The sequence below is a fragment of the Larus michahellis genome, chromosome 4, assembly GCF_964199755.1.
Source record: "Larus michahellis chromosome 4, bLarMic1.1, whole genome shotgun sequence".
Lineage (NCBI taxonomy): Eukaryota > Metazoa > Chordata > Aves > Charadriiformes > Laridae > Larus > Larus michahellis.
In genome coordinates, this window is record NC_133899.1 from 47,490,162 (window position 1) to 47,512,570 (window position 22,409).

General features: G+C 38.5%; 1 protein-coding gene across 1 annotated transcript in view; it reads left to right on the plus strand.

The window, feature by feature from the left end:
* The first annotated feature begins 10,189 nt into the window (after positions 1-10,189).
* The window catches only part of MYBPC3 (myosin binding protein C3), a 66,447-nt gene continuing 54,227 nt past the window's right edge, over positions 10,190-22,409 (plus strand). Inside the window, exons 1-5 of the mRNA XM_074584384.1 lie at positions 10,190-10,474; positions 19,448-19,714; positions 21,099-21,194; positions 21,460-21,546; positions 21,694-21,842. Of these exons, the coding sequence (XP_074440485.1) occupies positions 10,450-10,474; positions 19,448-19,714; positions 21,099-21,194; positions 21,460-21,546; positions 21,694-21,842 (624 nt within the window). The 5' untranslated portion in view covers positions 10,190-10,449. The remainder of the gene's footprint in view (positions 10,475-19,447; positions 19,715-21,098; positions 21,195-21,459; positions 21,547-21,693; positions 21,843-22,409) is intronic.

The following is a 22,409-nucleotide window of genomic DNA, read 5'->3' on the forward strand; positions in this document are numbered from 1 at the left end:
AAATATTTTTTATTCAGTTAGAGTTAGGATATGCCAAAGCTATAAAACAATTTAAGAAGAGATTTTGTTTCTAACATTGTACAGTAAGAATTTACTTCCTATAGGACACAGTGTAATACTCACTAAATGAGACTCATATAAACTCCATCTGCATCCATATTGCAACTGTAGGATGGAAGGTGAAGAGTCTGAAGGCAGCTCTCAGAAGACTAGAACAAGACTCAACACTGACATAATTAGGGTTTCTTCCAAGCTGAGCCAGAAACTCAGGACTTTTCTACTTGGTACTGATGATGACTCTCCACCACTGACTTGCTACTGGAAAGAGAAAAAAGACATTTGCCCTCATCAGACTTGCAGATTTGATACTCAAGAAAACTAAAAATACAATAAAATTCCTCCCTTCATAAAAATATCTTTATCACAACCACAGCTTGAAAAGCAGATCTGATCATTCTCTGACCCTATAATTTGGAGGAGAAGGAATCATTTCCTCCTCAGGAAAACTATGATGACTGAAAAGAGCTAACTGGTGAGCTAATTCTGAAGATGTTTAGGATATCACAAAAGCCATTTCAAGCTTGACAAAAAGCCTTCTTTGATCTCACAGACCAAGTTTTCCATTTTCCTAGCAAGTCTTGCATAGAAAACAATTAGACACTGGAGAAATAATACAAAATTAAAATAAACATTCAAACAAAACCAACAAGAACCTTTAAATGAGAGATTTGAGCACTGTGCATTACTATAACATATTATTTTGGAGCAGTTACTTGTACTTCAATTGAAAAATCTGCATTTTACACCGGATTTGGCCACAAGTAACATGGAAATGGAAATGGAAGAAAGTGAGGAAAAATATTTCTGGGTACAGTATTATTTACAATTAAAACATTTTAAAATATACTATTGAATATACTTTAACAAGCAGGTTTGAAATTTTCTTTATCTCCAAAGTTGAAATCTTTTTCTCTTCCTCTTGTTAATGCTTTGAAATACTGCTTCTAAAAATACTCACTCCCCATCTGTTTCTGGTTAGGTTTTTCATCTGTGGCATAAAGAGTCTGAATAATCATGTGTTGCAGCTGTGAAGGAGACCAAATGATGATGCTTCTCCTCCACAGTACCGTTTGTATCTCATCCAATCAAACTAGTCTGGATAGCAGGCTGTCTAATCAAGCTGAATTATCCCCATTCAGTTGCACATGCAAACAGAAGGTCTTTGGCTGTTTTAGTGAAAAATACCAAAATTAATGTGACAAAATCACCAGTTCAGGAAAATTACAGAGAAGCAAGCGTTCTGTTTTCTCTGAAAGTGGCCAAGTACCAGACAGGCAGACGTGCTGGAAAAAGGTAGGTCGGGTCATTATCTGGAGAGATGACCCATGACTAGGACAAGTTTATTGGAACATTTTGTGGCCCACTGCTGTTAGAGATCATCAGTCCTCTTTCAAAGCAAGCATTCGTACTACATCTGGATTTCAACTTACATATGATCTTTGCAGCCTGCTTTAAAAAAACAACCACCTTTACTAGCCACTGACTAGTTCCTAATCAATTCTTGCAGAAAGGTATTATTCAGAAAACTATTGCTGAGTTAGATCCAAAATACTGAACTTCCTCAGTATTTCAGACTGTCTCCAGCCACGGGCTGTACTGAGGGATGATCTGCTTATAATAACTTACACACATAGCTTATATTTTTTAATCCTACCCAGTTGAAGAGAGTTTTAGACATTTCTAGATCTGAGGTGCTACTCACCTACATCAGACAGAACTGCATGCAGTTAAAGGTACTATCATTTGTTTTTGCCTGACAGTCCACATTTATCGAATCCCCCAAACTCCCTGAAAAATAGATATATAGATATGCTCATATATTTACTGGTTTTTTGTCTCCTGCTTCATTAAATTTTATCTCCATAGTCTCATTTTGAGATCCATATACTGCTAGAGTCTTATAATCTGTATTTGTTTTAATTTTCCATTAGAACAGGGCTTATGCTCTGTACTTGGCCAGCTATTTTTGCCTCAGCAAACCTACTGCCTCAGTTTACTTTTTCTATTTGTATCCCTTAATCCCTTTTTCTCTCTTCCATTTCTTTCTATTTTTTTTTCTCCCTCATTCGAATCTCTGCACAACAAAAGTAACTTCATAATCATCAAGCTTAATTCAAACTATAGTACCAACTTCATAACAAGTATATATATCACATGACAGTTCAATTCAGTTTATTCACTCTATTGCTCTAATTTTGCTTATACTCCAACGGCACATTGTAAATTCATAGCGGAGACTTTATCACTAATGACAATACAATAAGTACTTTTTCTTTGACAAAGCCCAGAATAGTATCTTCCCCATGGGAATCCCATTCTTGTGTATTTAAAATGTATGGATTACTGGTAGAAAAGACTATGATACGTCACAGACTACAGCGCTCTGTGGGTACCAATTCCAAGAATTTACATTTATTTCTATTTTATTTTGTATATTAACTTGCTATCTCACCACCCTTCCTTGTTCTAAACAATACTCAAAACAGATTTACATAATTTCGCATACCCATATACCTAAAACACTAAAATCGTAAAGCTTGTAACAAAGCTGTGTTGAATCCTGTGACGAATCCGCTAATCTCATACTACAGTCAAGTAGACAGAGAGCTTTGCTCTTTGAAGCAACTGTAACATAGCTAAAACTTCACCAAGTTTCACCTTTCCACTCTAACAAATTTGCATGTTGCAATTCAGTTGGTCCAGTTGAGCCTGAGGTATTAGGGAAGTCTGTATATAACCCAGGTCATCAGAGTCCTATTCCAAGAGCTGGGGAATGTGAACTTCTTCCAAAGAGCATGAAAATAGCAGTAGGCTGCAGATATTTTCTCACTCATAACTCATCTGCATCTGCTTTAGCCCAATCTATTTCTCTCACAACACCTCACAGGATCACAGAGTAACTTAGATTGGAAGAGGCCTCTGGAGGTCACCTCATCCAACCCCCTCCTCAAAGCAGGCCAGTTAGAACAGGTTTCTCTGGGCAACTTTCCTTCCATTCTCTGTTTCTTTCCATTCTCTCTACTCATACAGCCACAACCCCCTTTTCATGCCGTCAGTTCCCCACAGGGTTACTTTTTACTATTGGGGAGTCAAAGCAGTACGTGAGAATGTGCAGAGCAGTCTATGGACAGGAGGAGAATGAGGATGTGGTAGAGCAGATAAGGTTTAGCAGGAGGTGGTGGAGGAGAAGGAAGGGTGGGAGGAGGTGTTGGGGAGACCAAGGTTATGCAAAGGATTGGGGAAGCGGCTTTGTGGTAGGAAGGAATGCAGTTTCTGTGCTTTAAGGGCTCCCTCTGTGCTTTTGTTTTAACTCTCCAGCAGCAGAGCAGCAGTGCTCTTCATATGAGAAGCCCTTTGACCACTGACGCCTTTGTGCAGAATGCTCTGATGCCTCTGCCTTATGCAAAGTGAAGAATGTTTGGGTGCTGAGCTGGGCATTTGCGTATACAAATCAGTTTGGGTTTGCTTTAGATTTAACTTACTAATTTTCTGAGGTTTGAGTGTTTGCTTTTAGAAACATAATTCTAGAATTCTTCTTTAGGCATTCCTTCTTGCACTTTTTCCCATTCACCAGGACTCTGTACTCTGTTCCTTTCTGAGCCAGTCCCAGCTATTCACTCCCAACACTTTGTTCAGCTTTTCTCCATCTCTAGACTCAGCTGCCAGACTCCTCCATATTTAGTAGATCCCAGTTGTTTTATTCTCAATGTCAGGTTTCAACTTTCTTCCTCTCAGACCAACTTTTCTCACATGTGCCTCCAGTCAGCTTCTCTTTATGTGAATGGTTCTCAGTTCCAACATATTTGTTCAGCCATTTATAGTTTTCCCATCCCACATCCTCTTACAGTTTCAGTCGTATCACCTACTCACTCCCAGTTCTCCTCCATTCCTCCCATTATAACCCATCTCCCCATTAAATATTCTTGTCCTTTGAGGATCTATTTCAACTCCTTCCTACAACCCTAGCCTCCATTTCTTCTCCCCACCCATACCCTTCAATCATATATTTTTATTTCCTTGTCCTACTCTACTTAATGTGTTCCACTTTCTCTCTGAAGGTCCAATTCTTTGCCCCCCACGGCTCTTCCCTCCATTTTGTATGCACCTGAGGGAGATGTTGTTAGGAACACAGGACACACATGCTCTTTGTTCTTAGTTCAAGCATGTGGATTCAGTCCGAGCCCCACAGTAGCCCAGAAATAAACACAGAGAAAATTCTGCTGACCCCTACAATGGACCCGATTGACAGTCAAAACTTCTTCAGAGGATAAAATCTAGAAAATTCTCACTGAGCATACGCAGACTGCAACTTTTTCAATAGTCTAGAATGTGCAGCAACTCAGGTTGGTTATCATGAAGCCAGTTGAAAGTACATGCCTGAAATGAAAGCAAGTTAACTATCCAATATCCAGAAAGACCCCAAATATGAGGTGTGAAATGCAGGGATACAAAATGGTTGTGCAGAGGGAAGCTCTAATATGCAGGATTAGCGTTACCCAGATCTCATAAGCCCTTTCAACTCAAGTCCTGTCAGTGAGGCTAAGTGCCTTTGCAGCAAACACCTGAGAGCTATGTGTTTCAAAAGCACAACGGAAACAGTCCGCCTGGTTTCATGGGTGCAGCACATGAGCGAAGGACCCCTGCTGGACCTGTGCTCTGCACTGAGCCAGCTCAGCTATCCCACCATTCGCACCAGTAAATCTGCAGCCTCTGGAACTGAGAGTTAATTATACTACCTTGTCGTCAGAAACTGCTGAATCACAGAGGAGGTGATATTTTCACAAAACAAAACTAAAAGGCAGAGCGATAAATAAACAGAGACAGAGACAAGAAATCAAATGGTACGACAGAACATAAAAGCAAAAAAAAAGCCCAAAGTAGAAAAGTAGCATACAGATTTTCCGCCTGGATAGCTACATTTAGGCAAAGTTGTAACCATCTAAAAACATAGCCTTTATACAGGAAATTGGATAGTCTTATTAGAAGGAGGTGTTGCTAACTTTGTCTATAAATAATAAATCCTTGGGTTTCTCTGCATAAGCCGTGCTGCAGCTATCCAAAATCAGGAAGATACATCACACGGCCTGTCACTGCAGGCCACCTATTACTGTCATTTTTGAACTTGACTTTGAACGACATGATGAAAAGTCACTGTCTCAGGCACAGAACAATAATTTCAGACTTGCAAGATAAATCCTCTGACAAGGAAGGACACCCTTTTCCCTTTATTTCACGTTTTTAGCAAAGCCCCAGAGACGTTTATTATGTCTTGCTTTGCTATGCTTGTACAACAGTTTCATTTGAATACAGGATGAAACTTCACACACTTTCTAAAAAATTATCTACTGCTGTGATGCACTGGTAAGTAGTTATCACAATCCACTACACATCTATTTTGGGCCAGTGTAGCCATTGCTATCATATATTTCATTTGCATAGCAGTTTTGTTATTAAAAGTGGCTACATAAATAAATAAATAAATAAAATGTAGAAAATGCTAGAAAAAAGTTTACTATTACAACAATGCTGCCACCTGGTAACCAGAAGTGTAATAGCAGAGAAAACATTCATTTTGCTCTGCCTTGAACATGCAGACATTATTTTAAATAACAGTTAAAATCACAAAAGCTGCAAAGTTATAACTGGAATAGGATCATTTCCCTGCATCAGATTGTATCATTCTCGTGTCTCTGTTTCATTGTGGGGAAGAAGTAACTCATACCCTCCCCAGAACAAACTTGATTCTGAATCCTGGAAAGTATCTATGGAGAATAACCAGCTAAGGGACTGACTCACCAAAGTACTTGAATTAAATATGTCCAATTTTGAGCACACAACTAGTCAGAATTAAGACCACATTTAAAGTTACTGATGTCCTCCAGTAGCTTATTGAATTAAAACCATACTACTAAATGTTTACAGAAAGAAGCAAATCTACAGTAAGGAAGATACGGAATAGATAAAATGAAATTCTGAGAAAAGAGACACAAAGAAAATAAGATGTCAGGTGTTGCCATAGGTGAAAAATCCATTCATGAAAAGGAAAATGCTACAACAACATTAAATAAGGAATATTTATTTAAACAGAGAAGAAAAAAAAAAACATATAAAGGCTGGGAAACACGAAATGCATTGGGAAAAGGTTCCCAGGCACTTATGAGAGTCCATAACTCTTCAAGCCTAAAATAGTAAGTATCTGTGATAAATAAGCAGGAGAGAGTGGAAAAAGAATAAACTTGTTTACCTGATCCCAGCAAAGCATCGTTGGAATGAACTCCTGCACACTGTACTCCCTATATTAATAAAGAAATGCAGAGTATATTATCTAGCTTTCCTTTCTAATACACTGTGCGAATGCTTCATCATCTTACTATATATTTTTAGAGACCTGTTATCCTATAATATTAGATGTTTTAGATTAACATAAACTTCTTTCACATTCCCTAGGAAATAATGGCTCGTAGACAGTTACTGGAATACTACCCTCAAATAACACACCCTTAGAATTCAATCTAATGAACGACTGTATATCCTTTGAATGGCAACTCGGTTTAGATCATCCCATAAATTTCCAGAAAAACATACGAACACCATTATTCTGCAAGCTATCCATGCGATAGCAGGATAAACTCCTCATCTGCCCCGGCAGAAGCAGGACCCTTCCACTGCCGTCAAAGTGATGGAAGTGACCTCTTACAGACATGTTGTCATCAGCCACATGCCTGACAATGTTACAAACAAATACCTGACAATAAGAAAGCGGCAAATAAAGGAAAATGCTTCTGTATGTAATATCAGGTTTAAAAGTGTTTAAATGTAGATTTATTTTTTGTGGAGGTGCTGTGAGAAAAATACAGAAAACAACCAACATTCAGACACTGAATGGCAATTTCTCTTCTCCCAGAACAAGAGGATATTCAAATTAAAATTTGGAAAATTCAGAATCAATAACAGAATTCCTATTTTTACGATGCGTATTTCAACAGTAGAATCACCACTATTGAAAAGTATTGAGTCCAAGGATTTAATGTCATTTTAGAGAGAAAGTATTCATGTGAGAATGTAGAGAGAGTATTCATGTGAATCAATAATATCAAGACTTCCAAGAACTTAGAAGAAATATTTAATATGTACTTAGCATTCAGAATGACTTCTGTGTTAGATATGCATTATCCCATATTTAACTATTCCAAGGCTCTCAGTTCTTGCTTTGAAGCACCTCCTACTGGACACTCACAGAGAAAAAATACAGGCTTGGAGTATATGACAAATACTACATGCCTGCGTTTTAAAGAGTTTGTATCTAAGTGTATTTTTCCTTTAAATCCATACAAATGTGTTTATTTCCACTTACACTAATTTAGTTAATGGTAATAAAGGCCTATGGTGCTAACTGGAAAAAAAACTTCAGAATTGAACAATCTTTTGAATCCAAATCTAACATAAGATATCAGTATACTATGTATTTTATCAAATCAAGAACCTCAGACATAGCAAATAAGCTTTCAGTAAAAATAATTATTTGCTAATGGGACAGGGAGAAAGGATGAATTAGCAAAACTAAATTTGGTAGGCAAAATGATTCCTAAGGAATATTAGTATATTCTGATGGCAATTAGGAGGCTCATGTTTTAAATAATGCAGAAGCGACTTCTAGTTAGCTAATTTGCTTTGTAAACATTATTTCAAGGACACATACTAGAGAGGCAACTAAGTTGAGAAGAAGCGTGGCTTTGATCACAGTCCCTCTTTGGCTAAAGCTGGGGGGGGTGGCTGACACACCGGAAGGCTGTGCCACCATACAGAGAGACCTGGACTGACTGGAGAGTTGGGCAGAGAGGAACCTTATGAAATTCAACAAGGGCAAGTGTAGGGTGCTGCACCTGGGGAGGAATAACCCCATGCACCAGTACAGGTTGGGGGCTGACCTGCTGGAGAGCAGCTCAGCTGAAAGAGACCTGGGAGTCCTGGTGGACAACAAGATGACCATGAGCCCTTGTGGCCAAAAAGGCCAATGGTATCCTGGGGTGCATCCAGAAGAGTGTGGCCAGCAGGTCGAGGGAGGTCATCCTCCCCCTCTACTCTGCCTTGGTGAGGCCGCACCTGGAGTACTGTGTCCAGTTCTGGGCTCCCCGGTTCAAGAAGGACAGGGAACTGCTGGAGAGGGTGCAGCAAAGGGCTACCAAGATGATTAGGGGACTGGAACACCTCTCTTATGAAGAACGGATGAGGGATTTGGGTCTCTTCAGTCTGGAAAAAAGACGGCTGAGGGGGGACCTTATCAACGCTTATAAATACTTCAAGGGTGGGTGTCAGGAGGATGGGGCCAGGCTCTTTTCAGTGGTGACCAGCGACAGGACAAGAGGTAATGGGCACAAACTTGAGCATAGGAAGTTCCACCTAAACATGAGGAGGAACTCCTTTACTTTGAGGGTGGCAGAGCACTGGAACAGGCTGCCCAGAGAGGTGGTGGAGTCTCCAGCTCTGGAGACATTCAAAACCCGCCTGGACGCATTCCTGTGCAACCTGCTCTAGGTGACCCTGCTCTGGCAGGGGGGTTGGACTAGATGATCTCCAGAGGTCCCTTCCAACCCTATGATTCTATGATTCTAATCTGCACAGATTTTTTTTCTTTCTCCATTTCAGTCCGTGGTAGCTCTGCCTTCTGTGGCCTCTATTGTCTAAGGCTGCAGGGAGACAACTCTCTTCCCAGAAAGGATCTGGATGCAGTTCCAAGAGTGTGTTAGGGATCAGATCTAGAGAGAAGGGGGAGTTAGTGTCAGCTCTCTATTAGGGAGTAACATTTAAGAAAGGAATAATGATTTTCACTAGTCAAGTGACAGATTTTCCATACTGTGGGACCCAAGCCCTGTGAAACAGTTCAAGCCAAAGCAAAGAGCAGAGATTTCCTGACTCCCAGTGAAATGCCCCAGGCACAGGATAGTAGGTCAAAACCATATCACGCTAACTTGTGCTGCACCGGAAACAAAGGTAATGGAAAATGTACATAGGTCACATCCCTCCCATCTTCCTCACTCATATGTAAAAAATTCCTTCAGGGGAAGGAGAGGAAGTATTTGGCCCAAAATCAGGAGAGGCAGCAGCAGTCATTCTTGCATGTTCACATTTGTCCTATCAGTCTACCCAGAGGGTCAGATGTGAAAGAGAGATGCAAAGTACAGTCACTGATGGGTTTTTTGCACACTCTATTCTGAGCTCCCTGCCAAAAGCAGAAATCCTTTAGATTGAGGTATTTACAGGCTAGTAAAAACAGAAAAAATGAAACCCACATTTTTTTAAAATTCTTTTTTCAACACTAGTAGTAGCTAAAATGTGCTAAATGCTTGGCCTACAGAGATTCTCTGATAAAGCTCAAAACTCCAAATGAGATAAACAAAAGTGACAGGAAATGGACATACCACCAAGTCAATAAAGGGATGACTGTTCACAGTTATTATTTTGACATATGCCAAATGTATGAATGAAGAAATGACTAGAGTATGAAATGGCAATACCAGAGTAATTTTCTAGTGAGATTTCCCCCAGATCTTTTCTATATAATTAAGCAAAATTAAAACTTCTGGAGCTATCAAATAGACCTTTGGAACTAATTTTTAAATGGTACTTAAAAGAAAAAAAAAAAAGACTTGCCGACTTGCCAGTTTTCAAGAAATGTTTGTTGTGGATCAAATGGGTGGATGGGGAAGGAGGACTGAAACTATTTAAGTAGTATCAAGCTTTCTAGTTGTGACTGTGGATGTCAGGAATATGTAAGTGTCTCTGAAAAAAAAGTTCTTTCCTGAAGGTACACATTTAGTTCTACAAACGCAGTCTTTGGGAGAAGAGAAAAAAAATGAAACAAGAAAAAAAGCCCTCTGAGAGTCTGTTCAGTTCTGACCAAATTGTAACAGTAACAAAGACTGAAATAGGTAGCAAGAATGCAAGCAGATACATAACATACTTAGAGTAAGTACAGAACCCGCATACCAGAAATATAACTATCAGATCTACTTTGCTGAATGTGTTATAAACATGTCAGTATAGGAATTCTTAATCTAACACATACGTGAAGCTGAAAAATGTACTGTACGCATGTGCAACATCAGATTGTGCTCTGGTTTGTACCAACAGATCAGTGGTAGCCAGTCTTGGGTGGTTTGAGCTCTCTGGCTCCTGGAACTTGGCTATATTTATCCCAGCTGATGTAGCCTGTCAAGTGTGCCCTGCTGCTGATAAGGTGCCGTAGCTGACAACAGTGGGGGATCAAGGGGGAGGAGCAGGATGGGGGCTTCTGCTGAGAGTTTCTTTAGGGGGTCTCAAAAGCCCTGCAGTCTCATTCCCATTTAGCTCGGACCCTGCTTTCTAGATACAATTGGGAGCAAAGTGAAGATGCCAGAGCCTCTAAAGAAAACAGGTAAGGATCATAACAGATGGACAACAGCTTGACTGAGAAAAATGTGAGTAGCTTTTGTATGCTAGAAAAATGAGATGCCTCAGTGGAAAAAAAAAATAGAGAGGAAAAAGAGACAGTATTGTGTGAAGTTATGAATATTTGAAATGTTGAGTGATCTTGCAGAGAAATCAGTAACTAGTTTGGCAACCCTCAGCCACAGAATTTTCTCAAGAGGCTTTGGATCAGGAAAGAATAGAAGTGAAACATGTTTAACTTTTGGATTCTTTTCATTTCTCATTTCTTTTCCCAGTCACCTTTAGGACTCTGAAAAAACACTTACAGTCTCTCTCTCTTGGGCAGTTAGGCAGCATAAACCTCTCCTGGTTTGCTTTGGGTTTTTTTGCCCGATACTTTCAAGGAAGTGTAAGAGGCAAACTTTGATAGTATTTTTTGTTAGTGAAATCTCTGGGAAAATGAAGCAAATGGCACCTGGTTCAGAGCTTACTCTTTCTTATTCTTCCAGCCAGTGACAGTAGAGCTCTAGGAAAAAAAGAAGACATAGTACTGTAAAGAATATATGTGTATTTCTTTTCACTCACCTCCCTCTATCCTTTCTCTGTGAACCAGAAGATTACTAGCCATTTCCAGAAAGCCAAGGTCACGGCGCCCACTGCAAGTCTTGCTCCACTAGAAAAACATCAGGAGAAGATTTCAGACTTAGGAAAGTTCTAATTTAAAATTGAGAAATAAGGAATCACTCAGAGGCTGCCCAAATAGGAAAGAAGGCAAGGCCTAGGATGGGGTGTAAGGTGCAATGAATGTCTTTGAGAAGGAGGAAGGGAGCTTGGGAAGCAGAGGCAGGGAGAGTTTAGCTTCAGGACGCCTGTGTGTGGGTAGAGGAAGATGTCTCAGGAGCATCTGGTGTCCACAATTAAGTTTGGAAAAAAAGTTGTCAAAAGCTGAAGTTATGATTGTTTGAAAAGTGTGCATACATCCAATACACAGGGCTTGAGAAAACTGTACTAAATCTGGGATTCTTGACTTTTAGAAGTCTCACTTCACTGATCCCAGTGTACACCCAGAATCACCACTACCTGAATGTACAGTGCAAGGTGCATGCTTTTTTAAATACATGCAGTTTCCAGAGTTAGTCAATAATAGCTGTTGATACTTATTAATGTAGGTCTGTGTGCTTTGCAAAGGACTGAATAGGCATCAGTCTCCTGTTAGGCTGGTCGATGGGAAAATCTCCTGTGGTCACCACAACAAAAGAAGAACTTGTCAAGAAGAACTTTCCTTTTGGCCAAAATATTTGGAATCAGCCACTGCCAGAGGCAGAGCAAAATCCAGGCCATATCTCCCATTAAGAACTGCAAAGCACTAAAGCATGATTAACTCCAACAAGATTCAAGTTTCCTCTGTATGATAACTCTAAAGCAACAGTGGTATCACCAATCCTTCAGTTTTCTCACAACTATCGCATCATTTGATGTTCTTAAAGCTGCAGTTTCTGAAATCAGATGGAAGTAGAATCATACATATAAAAGTATATGCCAGACCTTGTAATTGTAGAGAAAACCTTGTAAATATAAGCTGTAAAGGTTCAGCAATCACCCCCAAATAAGACATTCATACCCATCTTCTGTTTTTAAAGCCATGTGATTTTGGAGATTCATTGAAATGTCTAATGCTTGTGATTGACATTGCTGGCAAAAAAAAATATGATGGAGTAGGCAAAATTTGACAGTGTCATCAACTATGCATTGTGATTTTTGATTTCTAATGGTTTAACTGCCTTTAAATTAACATTTTCAGTCTCTGTAGATGAAAGGCAACTTCTCTGTTTGTAAAGATGCCCACCTTTGCTGATAATGGTGAAGAGAAATTCTATTCCAGCTTATTTCTCCAGAGAAATCTAACAGGTGTCTAACATCACTAGTCCTACACAATTCTTATGAACAAACCAGCCCAAACACTATGATTATCACGGCAGGGGGAGGAAAAGCTCTTGTTACCCACTCTGACTGAGACAGAACCAGTCACATGCCCCATAACTTCTAGAGGGGATCTTCTCATTCTCCCAAGAGGCATTAATCCCTTTGGTTTTCTATTCCACGTTGTTTATATATTCAATCCATTTCAAGATGGAATAACATTGCGTGCAACATCAGAAGGGCTGAATAATCATCTAGCAATTCATACAAAGGAAAATGCTTTATGCCAGAGAATGATCAGATATATTCTGCTGTTTTAACAAACCTTTTAACATGTTATAAAACAAACACAACAAACAAACCAAAACCCCACAAAACGTAAAGCAGTGAAGGAAATTTTCCAACACTCTTTTACTTTAAACTGCCCAACTAAAATACTTCAGGATAAGGCACTGCCCTATTTATTTACAGGATACCAGAAGAACTGTCATAGCTTTCCAGAAGATGTATACACTCCCCAAGAGCAACAGGATTTGGAAGGCCTGTGGCAATTTAGTGTCAGAGCGAAGAATCAAACATTGGAAAAGATCGCTTTTTGCAGGCTTCTGTTGCAGAAATTTTGTGTTCTTCTCCCTCTGATTTAAACATTTCATAGTTAATCTCTGTTCAAAGGCTCACTTTTTGGAAAGTTTTGGTAGCTCTTTTTGTTGTGAAAATTCAGAAAGGTTAAAAAAAACCCAACCATTTCCTTAACAATATTTTGTGACATTAAGAGGAAGCAGCTGACCTTTTAAACACCAAATTTAGTAGATAAATGGGACTTAATGGGAAACGTGTGCACTACTATATCTGGAAAAGGAGAAGTCTGGTATTACTCAACTTCTCTGAAAATCAGTCAATTTTTATTCACATATTTTATAGATTGAGGAGTCTAGATTTTGCAGTTCAGATTAGGAAATTTTATCAAGGGTTTATAAATAACCTGGCTTGTAAGTACACAGAGGCCTTTGGCATTAATAATAATAATCGATGTTGCATAATGAAGAGTAGAGCGTAGAATTTTAGTTTGAACATAAGCGCATCGTTTTACATTTGCAAGCACCTAGCACGGTAAAGTACTGCTCCATGATAATGAACTTCTGTGCACTACAGTAATACAAAACCAAATAATAATAATTCATATAGATATATTTTCCTCTTTTGTAAGTTAAGATTCAAAGCAAGCTAAACATTATTATCCCCACTTTACAGAAAGTATGATGGATGCATAGAGAGAGAAGTGACTCTGCTTAGTGAAACTATTCCTCGCCTCTTGCTCATGTTACAGGAATTTACAATCTATCTCAGCTGCTGAAGTAGGCAAGGAATGATAAGATTGAGTATTTCAATAGCTTTTGGATCACGGAATGATTAAGCTTGTAATTGCAAGAAGCCACTTAGGTCCTGACTGAGGAATGTGTAGCATCTTTATATAGTTCCTCAGCAAGGAATTTACAAGCTCCACTACTGAAGTCTGCTTATCCACAGTTTGGCTTTTAACTCAATGGAAGAGCAAATGGTATAAAAGGAAAGCCAGATGCCAAGTGTAAGTACTAAAGCAAAGATAAATTTTCAACATGAAGCCTTAACAAATTACGGAATTCCAAAAGCTAATACTACTTTTCTAATATTAATTGAATACATTGGACAGATACATATTTTAATACCAAATACACAGGATGTGCAGAAAGATAACTCAGCTTTGTGGGAGAAAAATTGTGACACTATTTTTTCTAATTACACTCATCAAAGATATCCGCTGGAGTTTGTAGCACGTGCATTGAACTAGGTATGTTAGATTCTCCTAAATCATTTATGCCTTTAACAGTTTTTATTTCAGAAAGGCAGAAATATCATTTGAAAGCCTTATCTAACACACATTCTCTTTAAGTGCTGTCATGGTGCTGGGCCAGACTGGCCACTAAAACAGCTTATCTCCCTCTCCTCCCTGTACATATCAAAAATAATGAATGATGAAGAGCTGAAGTCAAAGCCACCACTCTGAAAAGCAGGATGAAATAAAAATAAAATAAAATAATAGTTAAAAAAAACAACAAAAAACAAACACAAAAACCCCCCAAACCAACAATAAAAGAATGGCTTTCTATCACTTTATCTAGTTAAAATCACTCTTGTGGAATCCTTGTTTCTTCCTCACTTTCATTTCACATACTTCATGCATGCTTTGAAATTCACTAATTTTAGGAAAAGATTTTCACCTAACGTTTGTGATTCTTAACAAGCCTAATTATTTAGAGAATGTGGCTAGGAATTTAAATTATTCCAGTTATTTAAACAGTATTTTAATATACATCTCATCTCCATTTTTTCTGGCAATAATCAAATAGGAATGTCTCTTCTAGCTTCTAATACTTTTATTCTTATTAGGGATACAAGAGTACTTAGTAGCTACTTACTAACAATTTGAAGCTGTACAAAGGCAACAGAAAACCAGTCTGCCACAAAACACTTACAAAATAAAAGCCCATTAAATAGATAGATAATTCAACAAGAGAGGAAAAAGGAAACAATGATTAGTACAATAGATAGTGACCTGGGTAGCAGCTTAGCCATTTTCTAGGTTTTTGCATAGAAGAGTATGAAAAAGTTTTGAAGCAGAATAGTAAACTAGGTTGATGGTGGATGTCAGAAAGAGATTGCTTCAAAGCACGTCAGAAAGTAAGGGAGAAAGCATGAAGATGCTATGGAGATTTAATAAACGACAGCAGTAGGAAAGCAAAACATTAGGTTTTATTATTTTATTTATGTGAAAAGTGAAGGAAATTGGGTTTAGAACTTAAATTATTTCATTCTAGTTTAATGTGGCCAAAAGCAAATGTATTTTATATTTCTTCATCCTCCTGATTGAAAGACTTATTAATAAATTATTATCAAAATGCAATCTGATCATGGACCTCCAAATAGAGCTTTTTATTACTAACTAATGAAGCTGTAACTCGGGTACCATACATGGTGTATGGCGTATGTGTACATCTTCAGCTGTTAGAAGACTTTTAAAGGATGGATGCTGCACATGAGTTCTGGTAGCAGCAGCATTAGCCACCAAAAATATTTCTGCATCAGTACTGAAGACGACACACAGCCCGCTTCCTGTCTGTCTGGGGTAGAAATTTGCTGTTTTACATTACTCAGAAGTTAAATTAAGTTCTTTGCATTGTGGAAGTTTGAAGTGATTAGGAAGGTCTGGGATATGAGAAGTGTTGAAAAATGGGTTAGTACAAAGTGGTTCTAGCCTCATTTTCTTTCATTAGCTCTACATCCCTCTTCTCTCCCCATGTAAAAACTCCCCACAGCAATTCCAGTTACGTGCCCATCCAGTTCCATCCAGTTCCAACACACACACAGAGCACCTATCGCTCTCCTTCCCTTCAATAATTCCTGTCATCATCAGCACTGATAACTCATGTGCATCTCTGTCCTCTCTCCAGAATTACCATAGTATGTTAGTACTAATGTCACCTTTTCCTCCCTTTATGCAGGGTGGGTTAGAAATTACTGGGAAGCAGAGAGTTAACAACGTGGGAGGCAGAGGACATGGGCTACTTGGTCATCAGGTGCCTCAGCCCAGTGGCTTCTAAGTGCATGTTCAACTGGAGTCTGGATAAACATGTGATAGTGCCTGAGATCTGTCAATGCCTGACAGGCACAAGACCTGTAAGGCATTCCACAACATGACGAGAGGTGTCACAGTTGTTGGGTTTTCCACAGCCTGATGGTGGTGGTTGTATCCAAGAGTGTTTTGTGTATGGGATGGATATATGGAAATCAGAGGGGCATATCGGGGTAGAAGCCAAATGTTGAAGTGAGAGAGATTGCCAAATGGGGAATGAGTTTTTGATAAAAGCAGCCAAAAGTGAGGTTCTCAGGACAGACAAGAAGTTTTGAATGGTGGTGTTTAGGAACATTCCTAGTGAGGAAATAGCTGTATTAGATTGGTATAACTGCATGAGAAAAAAAATCTGCTGGTGAACTTGGATTTACATGTTACTTAAAGTAACAGCCACAATGAAGGAGACCGGGAATAGCCGATCTCTCGCTTTTTTCTGTTAAGCAGCCCGTTTTTCCCCCAGAAGGAAAAATGATGGCATTCTCTTCACGTGCTTATTCAGCAATCTCACTTCTGCAACAAGTAATTTCCTGTAAAATCTCCAGCTGTACATGGCTACTTTTCCTTTGCAAATACGAACAGTGAAAGATGAAAAGGAATAAAAATGCATACAGAGAGACACTACTGTGGACTCTGTCACCCACTAATTCTGGATCTCAAGTGCAGGAAAATGACTCAGGGTCTCCTGTATCTGTGGAAAAGTGGGTTCTCAACAACTGTTCCTGCAGGCCTTTATTCACATGGGAGATTTTTGGCTTTTCCAATTTTATGCTTTAGTGATTCACAATCATTTAAGTCAGAACTGAAATAAGTCTTTTGGCAGGAAAGGGAGAGAGAGAAAAAAAAAGACAAGGACACTTACTTGTAAACTTCTACATATGTATTTGGATTTCCCAAAAGTCAGAAATATTATGTGGTAGTGGAGATTTCTCACTGTGCAAGTGGTTCTGGCCAACAATCTGTTTTTGTTGCGTCATCTAAAGTAAATGTAAGAAACTTAATCACTTTGCAGGGCGTGCAGCAGATCAGAGAGTTACTTCCAAGTATGCATGTCTTGAAACCCTGCCATTTGTAGGCTGGAACCTTTACAGGCCACATTGCTGTTAAGTAATTAGTATATTTATAGATTCTTTTGTGCTTAAATAGAAGAGCGATGATGATAGCATTCAGAGACGAAAAACATGCCTCTTTGCTGCTTTATCTCTAGCGTCATAAGGAAAGGAACCAGTAGTAGGTATTTCAGGAATGGGTTCCAGAACTGACCTGGCTCCATGCTGTGCGGTAACCTGGCCACTTCTACATGTCTTTTGAATTCTGTACATCAAACCTGGTGTCTACAATAACTCTTCTACAATTATTCATGATACACTGCATCAAAGTATACCCTGCATCAAAGAATACCCTGCTGTGTTATTTGCTGAAGTACAATACTATATCAAAAGACGTGCAACTAATAACAGGCATTTAAGTATCATGCTATAGCATAGAGCCCTATATTCTATGCAGTACTATATTCTGTTTAAGAACAATTACACCACTTACAGGCCTGAGGCTAGAAAAAACTTAAATAAAAGCTACAGGGACATTCAACTCCCAGACAAAATGTCACACAGTTACATCTTAACATGGAAAAAAAGCATGCAGAATAATACAACAGGAGCTCAGTCTAAGCTACTAGGCTCAGTGAAAACCAAAATTGTTTTTTCAACAAATATGTAAAGTGCAGGGAAAAAAGAAAGAGAAAAATGTAATTTAGGTTTTTTAGAAAACAAAGAGAGGCAAAATACAATACATACTAAATTCTAAAAGTATTTGTAATTGACACTTTAATTGATGTTTAAGCAGGTTTGAGTCCTTTGAAAACCAATGGAAGAAACGTGACTTGTATGACTAAAGTCCGAAGGCCACCAAATGAAATCTTCACAGAGGTAGCTCCACTGAAGTCAATTAACGCCACAGGAATAGGGATTTTGTGGAATGAGCAGGTGGTATTACCAGGAATATACCATTTATACTAACTAAAGCACCTGATTGAACATGAGTGTAAACTACTTCTTTTAAATATTTCCATGTCATTTTCCCTTCATTTTTATAAATCAAAAGTTTAAAGCTAATTATAACCATCTTGTGGTGTTTGGAAGAGTTCTTGTTGCTGCCCAAGTAGAATAGCCATAGACAATTTGCCACAGAGGTGACAGATAATTAGATGTGATGGAATCACCAACATTTTATAAAAGCATGGTTATGAAGGGGTAAGTCAATAAAAATATGCCATAATGATGTATAAAAAACATTCAGTGTATGAATCATCATTTTAATTACTGGTATTTTTATAGATAAACGTAGCTCACAGCAATTAGCAAAAAGATAACAGATTTCATTAAGACCAAAACAGAAGCATAAAATGAAAAACTTGATTCAAAATAAAACTGAAGAAATCTAAATAAATAAATCAGGGTAAAGAAATTAGTGAAATAAGTTACCTTATTAAAATCTAATCTTGAGAAAGATTAGGATACTCATGGACCAAAATCACAATACATTGCTTGCTTTCCAAATTCCTATCTCTTGTGCTATTTTGATTACATATGAACTGAAACATCATTTGGTTTATGGTTGTTCCCCCCGTATACTAATAATTTCATTGGTTCTCATTATAAGCATCATAAGTGCTTCTCAACACATAGAGGAAATATTTTGATGCACCTTGTAATTAATTAGAAAACTAGTTGTTGTAGAGTGCTACGTAGGCAAGTACTCTAACTTTTAATGCTGAACTAAATATTTGAATGCAAACAACAATTGGTATTATTTTAGCTTGGATAAAATTACAAGGGCCATCATAGGAACGTGCATCCCTTTCCACTAAAGCCTTGATCAGTTAAAACAGAAGCACCAAAATGAACCATTAATCTGTTGTAGTATATTAGGACACAGGTCACTGCACAAACTGTATTTTTAAGGGAGCTGTATTAAGCAACTGTTAGGACAGAATTAATATTTCTAAATAAAACTGCATGTCAAATTAATGTAGAGAGCTTGATATGTAAGAATACATTTCAGGCCATCGTGTCATAGATCAAATCATTCACTTATGAAAAATCAGAGCTCATTATGGGAGAAAGAAAGAAGATGATGGACAGTGAGATGAGTTTGCTATACATTCCATTTCATTGCATGACAATATGGAGAAGATATGACATCTCGGCGAGACACAGAACTCGATAAACACAAAGACAATTAAACTACTTCTCTATGGAAAGTGTTGTAATTTATATCTTGCATGGGCAGAGGGGAGAGAAAGGAGACAGCTGTTGCAGCCACAACAGCTGACTACACTAGATATGCCACAACTGCAAAACAGATTTTAGTGATCCCTCTCTCTTTTTTTAGTTTCTGCATTTACCAAGAAGCCGAAGACAACAGAGGTGACAGCCGGAAGCACAGCTGTGTTTGAAGCAGAGACAGAAAAAGCTGGCATCAAGGTGAAGTGGCAGCGAGCTGGCACAGAAATTACTGAAAGTGAGAAATATGTCATCAAGGCAGAAGGAAACAAGCATTCACTGACAATCAATAATGTAGGAAAAGAAGATGACGTGACATATGCTGTAATAGCTGGAAGTTCCAAGGTGAAATTTGAACTCAAGGTCAAGGAACCAGGTACAGTGTTCCCTAAGCAGTACATCTCTGACAAGCACACATTGGTGATAGAGATACCAGGATACCAAAGAAGGGACAGTTTTCCTGTATACCTTATATATTGATGCCTCAAAACAAGCCTTTTCTAAACAGCTACACATCCAAGTTGGGGAAGAATATACACTACATTAGTTAGAATAACATTTAGTTCTTTCCAGTAAAAACTGACTTGAAATTTATTTGGATGAGATACAATGGGACACCTTTTAACAATAAAAGTGGTTGAATTTGATATTTAAGTATTAAAATAATACCAATTTAAAATCACGCTGTTTTCTTTCAAGACGCAAACACAGTTTAGGGTAAAAGGCATAAATTTTCTGAGAGCAGGGTTGACTCATGTTCATATGTTCACAGATACTGTCTTGTTTTTCAGACCTTACTAAGATTAGATTGTTAAAGAGTAACTGGATTACCCATTATTATTTTCACAAACAATAATGATTTCAGCTCTTCATTATCAAAAAAATGGAAGCTGCCCCCTAACCTCCCCAGACACAGCCACCTCCCTTTGTGACAGTGGAGCCACTCAAATTAGTCATCACATGGCACAACAGGGCCAGAAATGCCTGGTGGAAAAAACATTGCAAACGGCTGGGAAATTGCATGTGGGACTTGTGTGAGAGGTAAGCGAGGCCCTTTGAAAGTGGCTCCACTACCTATGGGAAAAAAAATAATCTTGCTGCAACTGATCTGTTTCAAGAAATTCTACCTCCCTCCATCTGCCCCAGTTGCTCACTCCTACTCCCTTTTTATATATTTCTTTCTCCATTGTGCCAAACACATTTGCCTGAATTTGTCTGTGAGGTCATGGTTTAATTGAGAGGCCATAAACTTCCATGAGACAGAGGAAGGAATGATAGATGGATTTTTAATATACTTTCTCCATATTGATTACTAGCAGTGTCTAGAGCTGTTCCCAACCCACAAACAGCCATAGCATTTGGAACATTGCATTCCAACAGCAGAGTTAAACAAAATCTCATGATCAAGCAAATTGTTTACAAAAATAATAATTGCATCATTTTTCATTACCTTTTCTATTTAGGCCACTGAAGTTAACATCAAATAATAGCGTTACTCATCACTGAAGTTTCTACACATCAAGACTATAGAATTTAAAAATCCAGGCTTCAGTTCTTTTCAAGCTCAGCAAAAGAAAGAGCCTCATAATCCAGCTTCAGTAGGCCCCTTCTCCTTCCAGCACATCCTCTAAGTTCTAGAAAAACATAGCTAATTTCTCTGCATTTCCTAACATATGGTAAAAGCTGTTCTTTTGCAAAACTTCTTCAGAAATGAAATAGAAACATGACTTTCTCTAATCTTGGCTTACATTCATTTCCAGAAAAGAGTGAGACAGTCACTCCTGCTGAAGCTGCTCCAGCCCCAGCTGTCTCAGAGTCGCCTGCTCCACCAGTAGAAAGCTGCCAAAACACAGAAGGTAACAGAGAACTAAAACTGTTATCAAGTCTGGTTCATTAACGGAAGGGAAGAACAGGAACAGGGAATCCTTAGAGTCAGTGAGGTAGAGACAGTAGCTGAAAGGAGACCACTAGTGATGAATGACAGACAATAAAGAGCAAGGAATCTCAGAGACAGAAGAAACATATTGAGATATTTTGAAATGACTTAACAAATTCACTATATAGGCTGTAACAGAAGCTGATACAAAAAGTTCTAACTCATAATTCTGATGTTTATTTCAGCTGCATCTTCTGTCACTCAACCAGAAGAGCCTGTGGACCCTATTGGGCTCTTCCTGATACGACCCCAGGATGGAGAAGTTACAGTTGGTGAGTAGAAAATGTGAGTCAAGTGATGTTTGTAAACTGTATCTGTTGCTTGACTATTTAGCTGGCCACGTACAGGATGACAGCACTGATATAACCGATAAATCAAACACTATTCATAATCTTATTTTAACATACTTCCCTTACAAGGTGGAAACATCACGTTCACTGCCAAAGTGGCAGGTGAGAGCCTGCTGAAGAAACCATCAGTGAAATGGTTCAAAGGAAAGTGGATGGACCTGGGAAGCAAAGTGGGGCAACATCTCCAGCTACATGACAATTATGATCGAAATAACAAGGTACGATTGGCAGAGTAAGGTTCTCAGTCTTCTAGACGCTAATCTTTAATCTGGGGAAAATATAAGATAATATAGGAATGCTTTGATATTAAAGTAGCCAAAGCTACGCACAATGTTGTACTTATGCACAGAAGTCTATGTTTTGACCATGCTGACAAGAGACAAGCACTACTTACAGACTCTTGCATACCTTATCTATGATGAAGTGAGAAAATGTTTAGAGGACTAGGGGAGCAGTTTTGCACTATCTACTGCAGGATTCCCTCCATCTTCCTCTCAATTAACAGATACTCCTTATATTTAAGACAAAACAATAAATCAGACAGACATTTAAGTATGGTCTATCTTGGTTATAATAGATCAAGCGTACAGCTATTAGTGTTGGAATTTATTGTTCTCTTGCATTGTCTAGACTACTTTAAATAGCTGAGTAAGACCCATTTTTACCAAAAATGCATTCAAAGATACACAAACAGGAATGCAAGAGAGCTTGTACCATGACTTCTCATCCTGTGCGGTATATGAAACGCTACCACCCTCTCCTGGATGGAACAGAACAGACTTGCT